The following is an 8,891-nucleotide window of genomic DNA, read 5'->3' as shown; positions in this document are numbered from 1 at the left end:
ATTGTGCAGTCATTAATAAAAACAGGTATTCCTACTGTGCTACAAATAAATTTAATAAAATTTTCTGAAACTAATTTTTCTTTATACAAGCACATCAGAAAAATATTTCTCATGCTTTTATTATCATAGAAAACACATATTAAAAAAAAAACCTAATTTTGATGCTTGAATTTAATATTTTATTTTCATTTTAACCTGATATAATTTATATACTCAAACATTAACTTAGATTGAAACCAGTCTTTTGATGCTCTGGTAGCAAACTGAAAACAATGGAATTTTGTAAACAAAGAATAAAATAAAAATAAAATCAGAAAAAATGTTTTATTTAAACAAAACATTTATTAAATAGATTATAAATAAATGAGGAAGAAAGTCATAAAATAAGGAACAGCAAAAGAACAAAATATTTTTTTTAGAAAGTAGAAATAACACACATGATTAAGTAAAATTGCATTAAGTAACACAATTTAATCATAATCATCAATAATAAGAGTAAAACATATTTTTCAATTACATGATTCTTTTCTTATTAAATCATGTAAATTAAATACTTTGCAAATTACTAACATAATTTTTCCAGCGGTTTTAAATATACCTACTATAATATAATATACCAATAATAAACCTTTTATTAAAACACAGAAAAGTGTATGACACAAAACTTAACACATATTTTAAAAGTTTCTTAAATAAATACTTGATTAAAATTTGAGAAATAAATATATAAAGTTAAAAATACAATACAAACAAGAGATAAAAATATAAAATCTCAAGAATAGTTAAATGGATGGATCAATTTAATTTCTTTTAACTTTTTAAATCAGTTGAAAAAGTTGCTTCAATATGAATGTAAAAACATTTCCTTATGAAATTAAAAAAACAAAAACATTATTTAAGTAACAAAACATTTAAAAATTTCAAGCATGAAATACCCAGTGCTTTGTTCAACAGATTAAAATTAAAGTTGATTCATGAGAAATGAAAGTAAGTAAAAACAATAATTTTCAGTTGTTTATTTTTAAAAACTGTATCAACAAATAAAGAGTAAGAACTGAATATTTAACTTCTTCAACAGAAAAAATTAATCAATACAAAGCTGATAGATTTTTCATTTATATATAAAAAAATAACAGCATAAAACATTTTCATTAATAAATAAGAGTGACAGCTTAAATAAATAGGCAATTCAAATCAAATAAGGAAAAATGTTCTTCAAAATACTACTTTTTAACAAAAACTGATGAGGTGTAGCAAAGGATTAAAAAGATCGATATTTGTCCTGTAATAAATAAAGAAATTAGTTTGCACAAAATATAAATGGAAACTTAACAAAGTGTAGATGAATCTAGAACAGATTTTAAATTTTGTATACAGAAAGTAATGATATTAAAAAAGTGAGAGCTTTTGCATTACACTTAACTCAATTAAAAAGAAAATAATTAATGAAAAATCGGTGTGGGGAGAGAGAAGTTATCGACAATGTCAACATTCTTCTATGTAAAGGTACCCCAACATAGAATCGAGTTAACATGCCTTATATACTAGTGAATTGGAATTTTATTTTTGCAGTGGTAGACACACTACAGTACTCCCCCACCAGAATTATAGCTGCGATAGAATTCGATGAACGGATACCACCAGTTGAATCATTGTTGTTTTGTGAGAAGCTGGGAGAGCAGTATTAAGATCACCGTACTTTTGAGTGCTGATCATGGAGATGTATAAAATTCACGATTGTGGTCACTCCTGTGTTAACTTTAGCAGTTGAGTGTGTACGTTGTGTGTGATCGAGACTGAGAAGTAACAGCATGAGGAGGACAATGTTATAGTCACAAGTAGCAAGTCAACTGTTCACCGTGAACCATCCATCGAAGTAAGCGTGTTTAAATCATAGCGGCCGTTTCTGTCAAGGCAGGCGTATTCAGATCACATCCGGGTCACTAGTGGGTGGGAAGTGTTGTTATCAACAATGTCAACATTCATCTATGAAAAGGTACCATAGAATCAAGTTAACATGCTTTATATACTAGAGAATTGGAATTGTATATTCGTAGTGGTAGACACACTACAATCGGCAATATGGTGTTCCGACAGATTTGAAAACAATGTGGGAACTTTAAAAACTTATTTACAAAGAGTGGATCACTCTTTAATATAATATAAATCATCAAAACATTGTAAATTTTCAGAAATTATGAAATTTTACATCAAATTAATTCTTGAAACGATTTTTCAAAATGTTAAATAGAACAATGTGAAACCACGCTTTTGCATAATACGAGGTGAAAATCGATATGGAAAAGAAAAAAAACTCATTTTGGAAAAGGGAAAATTAAGCACTTTTTAAAAACACCATGAAAAAAACCACCTTTAAGGCCTTTTAAAAAACGAAAATTGAAAATAAGCACCTTCAGGTACTTTTAAAATACGCTATGCACCCTGTTAAATGAATTTCATTATTGAAAGCAATAAATTTTCACTTCTCTCAAAATGTTCACAAAATATGACTGAACACACAAAAAATTAAATTAACATTAATGGGTATAAGCTATTGATGCCTCTCTAGAAAAAAATTATTGTATAAAATTAAAAAAAAAAATCATGCTACCCCTAGAAAAAGTATGTTTATGTGTCCACTTTTTTAACTCAAAATATTATTTGCAATAATTAAATAGCATATTTGAAGCCGGGCCTTCGAGCCATTAAGATTGAGTCGCGGTACACGAAAATCCGATGATCGGGTTAAAGGTTATTCAGGGTATTTTGCATACTGACATTCATTTTTACAAACAATTAAGTAAAAAAAAAAATAATCATTACCTTTTCTGCTCTAGTTGCTCTGCATAGTGAAAAACTTGATAAAAAGAAATCCATCTTCAAAATATACATACAAAAACAAAAGGGGATGCCATTCCTTCCTCACAACAGAAAACAATGTATAAAAAAGGCACTGGCAGAGGGAGATAGATTCCCCAAGTGAGGACGGTATTCAGGCTAAACTGTTTTGATCACTTTTTGAGCAAAAACTGCTATAACTTTGTGTCTCCAAAACTTTGTTTGTCCCACTGATTATCTGTGCGATAGTTCTGTTGGCTGTGGGGTCTGTCGTCATTGCTTAAGCTCATAAGGAAGCCTGGATTTTGTTCGAATTTTGGCGGTTGGCCGGGATCGTTGTATGGCTGGTACAAATAAGGATTGCTGTTATGACGCTCCGCTTGGAGAAGACGATGGGCTGCACGGTCAAGCTCTTCTGGGGTGAGGTTGATGGCTTCTGCTAGCTCTCGCTGAGTTGCCTTTACGAATTCAGGATCACAGTAGCGTCCCAAACCCTGCTCCTGGAGGATCTGAAAATGAAAAATATATTATAATACAGTGAACACTCACGACAGCGATATCCGATACAACAATAACTTCCTTTATTACGATAATGTTCCCTGGTCCCGACGGACTTGCATACGAATTAATGTTATTCATCTCTCCATATTGGGACACTTTATGAAGCAAATAAACCCCTGTAAAACGATTTTTTTTCCAACTTCAACTTTATTTTCTTTTATTATTGGTCATTAAATAATGTAAAACACCTTGTTTTATCATATTCGCCATTTTTTCTGTCTTTTCTGACTAGAGAAGTTTCACTGCTGATTACTTATGCACTTGTCTTATTTCTTTTCACCACAGTGAATGGCTTTTGTATTCAGATTTCAATACCCCATCCCTGATGAACATAGACCACCCCAACACCTTCAATTCTTAGAATTGCCTCCCTTATCTCTTAAGAAGTCACAGATGTAACATTCCTATCTGATTTCATATTTAACCATAATGACCACTCTGCAAATTAAATTTTTAATATATATACTTAACATTAAAAATAAAAAAAAATCTTATTGTGTCCCCAAAGTATGCAGGGCCTATATTTATTGGGTCCCCAAAATATTGTTGTAGCAAGGTTTCACTGTAGTAGTAAAAAACAATGGCTCAAACACAGTCTAAGACCATTGAGACTGAACCACCCCGAAATGGTCCTTCTCATCGATTAAGGTCAAAGGAGCATAACGAAACTGAATGCAAACTTGATTTTTTGTGTTTATCATAATATAGTCTGTATCAACAAATAAAGNGACCACCCCAACACCTTCAATTCTTAGAATTGCCTCCCTTATCTCTTAAGAGGTCACAGATGTAACATTCCTATCTGATTTCATATTTAACCATAATGACCACTCTGCAAATAAAATTTTTATATAACATAAATAGATTTAAAGTTAATATATATACATAACATTAAAAATAAAAAAAAAATCTTATTGTGTCCCCAAAGTATGCAGGGCCTATATTTATTGGGTCCCCAAAATATTGTTGTAGCAAGGTTTCACTGTAGTAGTAAAAAACAATGGCGCAAACACAGTCTAAGACCATTGAGACTGAACCACCCTGAAATGGTCCTTCTCATCGATTAAGGTCAAAGGAGCATAAAGAAACTGAATGCAAACTTGATTTTTTGTGTTTATCATAATATAGTTGTGATAAACACAAAAAATCATAAAATATACCACTTATAACATCCCACATAGTTTCCCTTAAGTAACTTTTTTTTTCTTTCAATGTTTAATATAATGATTCACTTATGGTGAATATGGAATAATTTTTTAAAGCATAATAATAATAAAAAATTTTGATTTATACAAAACTTCACTTCAGTTTTGCAATTTTTAATAAGGTTATGAAAATTTAAATATTATATTTATTAAAATTTTTTGGTCCAAAAGAATTTTAAAAATTGAGGCATGTTAACAGACTATTGACTAGTGAAATATGTTAGAACTAATTACTAAATTTATATCTCTGTCTGCTAATAAATAAAATGATACAAAGAATGACTGAGTGCCGAAATAAAATTTTTTGATGCTTTTTAACTGATGGACTTCTTGATGGTAATCAATAATTTCATCATGAACCAGTATATTTTATGATAGTAACCATCGCCTCAATGTAGGATGATGGTCCACAAAAGAATAAAAACTTGTTTTGATGGTTTGTTCATATTGAACCGTCAGAAATTTCCATCAAAGTTTCTTAGAAATCAAATGTCGTAACCATCATGAACCACCATCACCCCAATGTAAGAATTCGGACGGATAATGGTCTAACATAAAAAAACCTGAATTGTTTTGATGGTATATTCCTGCTGAACCAACAAGAATTATTAATAAATCATCATGGAAATGCATTGTTGAACCATCATGAAAATTTCCATCATAGTATCATAGAAATTAAATGTTGGAATGATCATGAACGACAATCAGGAATTCGGCCTGATTTGATGGTCCAACATAAAAAAAAACAAGTTGTCTTAATGGTATATTCCTGAGAACACACAAGAATTCAAATTAAACCATCGCTGAAAATGTATAGTTGGAACCATCATGGTCTTATCACGAATCATCATGGATTGTTGGTCTATGAGAATCAAACTTCTCTTGATGGCTAACCATCATAGTATTAAAGTAACATTTTCTCTCATGGAATGATGAAAGTTTGTGGACATATCAAAAACCATAAATGCATAATGGAAAATGTTGGATGATTGTAACCATCAAATGATGATGGACCATTATGAGTTCAACACAAATTATAAAGAATTTTGACTTGATTTGATGAATTGAATATAGACTTTAATGGCATTACAGCAAAAAATGGCTATACTGCAGTAAACATATAAATGTAAAAAAAACTCTCGAATAGTAGATAGATTGCCAACATGGATAGGAAAAATTCCAGTAAATTTTACGAAATATAAATTTGATGATAACTATTGTAAACAAACCATGAAACAAAAAAACAAAATAAAAAAAGCACCTTTAAGTACTTTTTAAAAAAGCTATGCATGGTTTTATTTAGCGCTATGCCTTCTGTTAGGGGTGGCGATATAATAAATCTATTGATGGGATAATTATTCTGTTACAATATTGTAATTAGAAGAAAACAAAGAAATAGTAGTTTCATTATGATTTTTAAAAATAAGTTCTCAATAAAAAAAAAATCCACAATTTCTATATAAAGTGTTTTAGAAAAAATGCTGAATTCTCGCCAAGAATAAAGAGGGCAGGGCACTTCCTCGCTGAAAAGGACACTTTGAGTTTTGAAAAAGCATTCACTTAACATCGTAAATATAACAATATGTATAATATTATGTAATAACTGAATTTTATCTTCAACAAATTTCTCTCTCATAGTAATCTTTGAATGTAATTAAAAAAGTAATTCTCTCTCATTATCAATATAAAAGAAAAAATTTGTAGTTCATAAAAATAATTAAAGGCATGCTAAAAAGCGATCTCATCTCAGTGCATATTTTCTTTTCAAGAAAGTAAACTATCAAAAAATGATAAGTTGACAAACTTGGAAATTTTTTTTTATAATTTAAACTTTAAATTAAAAGAAACAGATCATTAAAAGGTGCCTTTTTTTTTAAAAAAAAAAGGTATTTATTTAAACAATAGTTTTAAATTTTCAAATCCCTTTAGAATTTATTACTAATCCCTCAAAAAAGATACTCATAAAAATTTAACCATTTGAGAATAATCCTAACAAAGTAAATATTTGCACACAGAATCAAATCCATAAACAAAGATAATTTTTCCAGCGTGTAGTTATTATTTAAACAGTAAATCAATTTACTTAAAAATGGAATCAGAATTTAAAAAAAAGGCAGTGTTTTTAAAGGAAGGCGGCTTATTTTTACCAAAAGGGCACATCTATTGGGATCAAAGGGCAAGCACGGAGGGGCCGCGTTTCAAAAAACACTTAGAGGGAACGCTGAAAAATATTTCATTTAAGCAAGAAATCTGTCCAATATGAAAAAATATGTAAATTAATTAGACTGAAAATGTTGCAACATATCTTAAAATATTGATATTTTCTGAGAATATTGCAATATTAGTCTAAAGCAAGCAAAGCTCATTTACCAAATTAAAATGCCTTGATTCAAATTTTTCTATGCCTATCTCCAAAATTTAATTTTTTAAAAAAAGTTTTAAAGATGTAATTCATTAGGAAAGATCAGTCAATACATAGAGAATAAGGGCCAGATGTTGTTCATTGCAAGATATGACTCATATGATGCAATATATGACTTGTCCTCGGGAACATGTTTCCTTTCTTACACATTTGGGTAGACGTTTGAAGTATTTTTTTTTACATTAGTACTTACTCTTCCCACCAGGTTTTCAGCACTCCCAATAACTTTTTCATCTGGATTATATTTTTGCATATGATTCGTCGTTGCATCTATACCATTCATTTCTGGTTCATATTTACTTTGACCTGAAAGGATCATAAATTAAATATTTTCTTTTTTATTATCATAAAAAACAAGAGCACATTGAAACATTAATTACTTTAGAAAAAAAAAGTGTTTAGCTCCGAGCAAAAAAGTTAAATTTTCTTATGACAAACTTCAGAGGTATGACGAATATAGAAATAATAAATTTAATTTGAAGGGATTAAAATTTTTGACCGTTCTCTTGACTAAACTATTGTGATTTCGTTTTCCAGATTCTGGCTATCCATATTATGATAATCAGTCAGTCAAAAAAAAAAAAAATACTTCTTTAAAAAAAGAATTTTCATGTATTTGATATCATTTAGGTTACAAAAACATATTTTCTCTGAATAAACAAACATTTTTTTGACTCACAAAATATGAGGGGGTTACAGCAATTCAGAAAATACGTTTCCATTACGTTTTCCCCTATATTGGGAGAATTTAAGCAAATTAAAAAATCTTTGCCAACAATTATAAAATTTGTTTATTCGAAAAAAAAATTCCATATGTGAAATAATTTTTAATAATTGCTTACTATTCATTGTTTTATTTAATAATAGTCAACACATTTTTGAATCAAAAGGCACATATACACTGCTTTAAAGAATATAATTTTAAATGGCGAAAGTATAAACTCTGTGTGCAATCGGTTGCACAGTTTCCGAGTAACGAAATTTAAAAAAAACTTGCATATTTAAAATTACAACTTTTTTTTGTATACTTTCAAGCAAATACAGTGAAATCTCACCTTACGGACACTGCTACAAAATGGATGCCCCTCATTACGGACAATGAGTTTAATTACTGATTACGAACAATTTAGTTTTGATGTAATTCCCTGGAATATTTCCTTTGAATAAACTACTATGTAACATCTCTGTCAAAGGGGATTGTCATTTATGCCTCGAAACATTTAAACTGGACACCTATGTTTCTAAATTTAAGATATATATATGTATAAAATTATAGAACAATGAAAAAAAGGGATAAAAAGAAAAATAATAATAAAAATAAATATTTTTATTATTTTTCTTTTTCCCCCTTTTTAATTGTTCTGTAATTTTTTCCATGTTTTCTCTACAATTTGAACTTATTTTATGAGTTCTACTTACTTGCAGTTTACGCACAGTAAATAAAACTTGTTTTTCTTAATTTTCTTTGTGTTCTCTTTCCTTTTTGTATTTATTTATTATGATATATATATATATAGGGTGATTCTAAAAAGATGGGCAAAATTTTAGGAAGTGATAGTACACACCCAAGAAAACAATTTTTATCAAAGAATGCACGGTCAAAAACAAAAAGCTAAGGTGCTGACGCATTTGGAAAGTTGTTTCATGCAAACGTTAAAGGTCCATTCCTGTTGCGAGTTACTGCGCTGCGTCAGCTTTCGGCTGCTGTAGGGAAAGTTCGTGATATGCCTTATCTTGGTTCAAATTTTGTTTCTTCTGTAAGATTATATCAATTCCTATACATTTTATTACCATAAATTACAATATTTTTAATCTTCTTTTATTAGCACAAAGGCACCAACAACTTCAATGCTTTTAATCAAGAA

General features: G+C 29.3%; 1 protein-coding gene across 1 annotated transcript in view; it reads right to left on the bottom strand.

The window, feature by feature from the left end:
• Positions 1 to 305: 305 nt before the first annotated feature.
• Positions 306 to 8,891, bottom strand: part of LOC107449579 (muscle calcium channel subunit alpha-1) — a 131,197-nt gene continuing 122,611 nt past the window's right edge. The window contains exons 42-44 of the mRNA XM_043047691.2: positions 7,220 to 7,332; positions 2,824 to 3,347; positions 306 to 1,282 (exon numbers count right to left, since the gene is read on the bottom strand). Of these exons, the coding sequence (XP_042903625.1) occupies positions 3,033 to 3,347; positions 7,220 to 7,332 (428 nt within the window). The 3' untranslated portion in view covers positions 306 to 1,282; positions 2,824 to 3,032. The remainder of the gene's footprint in view (positions 1,283 to 2,823; positions 3,348 to 7,219; positions 7,333 to 8,891) is intronic.

This window comes from Parasteatoda tepidariorum, chromosome 9 (assembly GCF_043381705.1).
Source record: "Parasteatoda tepidariorum isolate YZ-2023 chromosome 9, CAS_Ptep_4.0, whole genome shotgun sequence".
Lineage (NCBI taxonomy): Eukaryota > Metazoa > Arthropoda > Arachnida > Araneae > Theridiidae > Parasteatoda > Parasteatoda tepidariorum.
The sequence above is the reverse complement of the archived record's forward strand: the minus strand, read 5'-3'. Positions and strand labels throughout refer to the sequence as shown.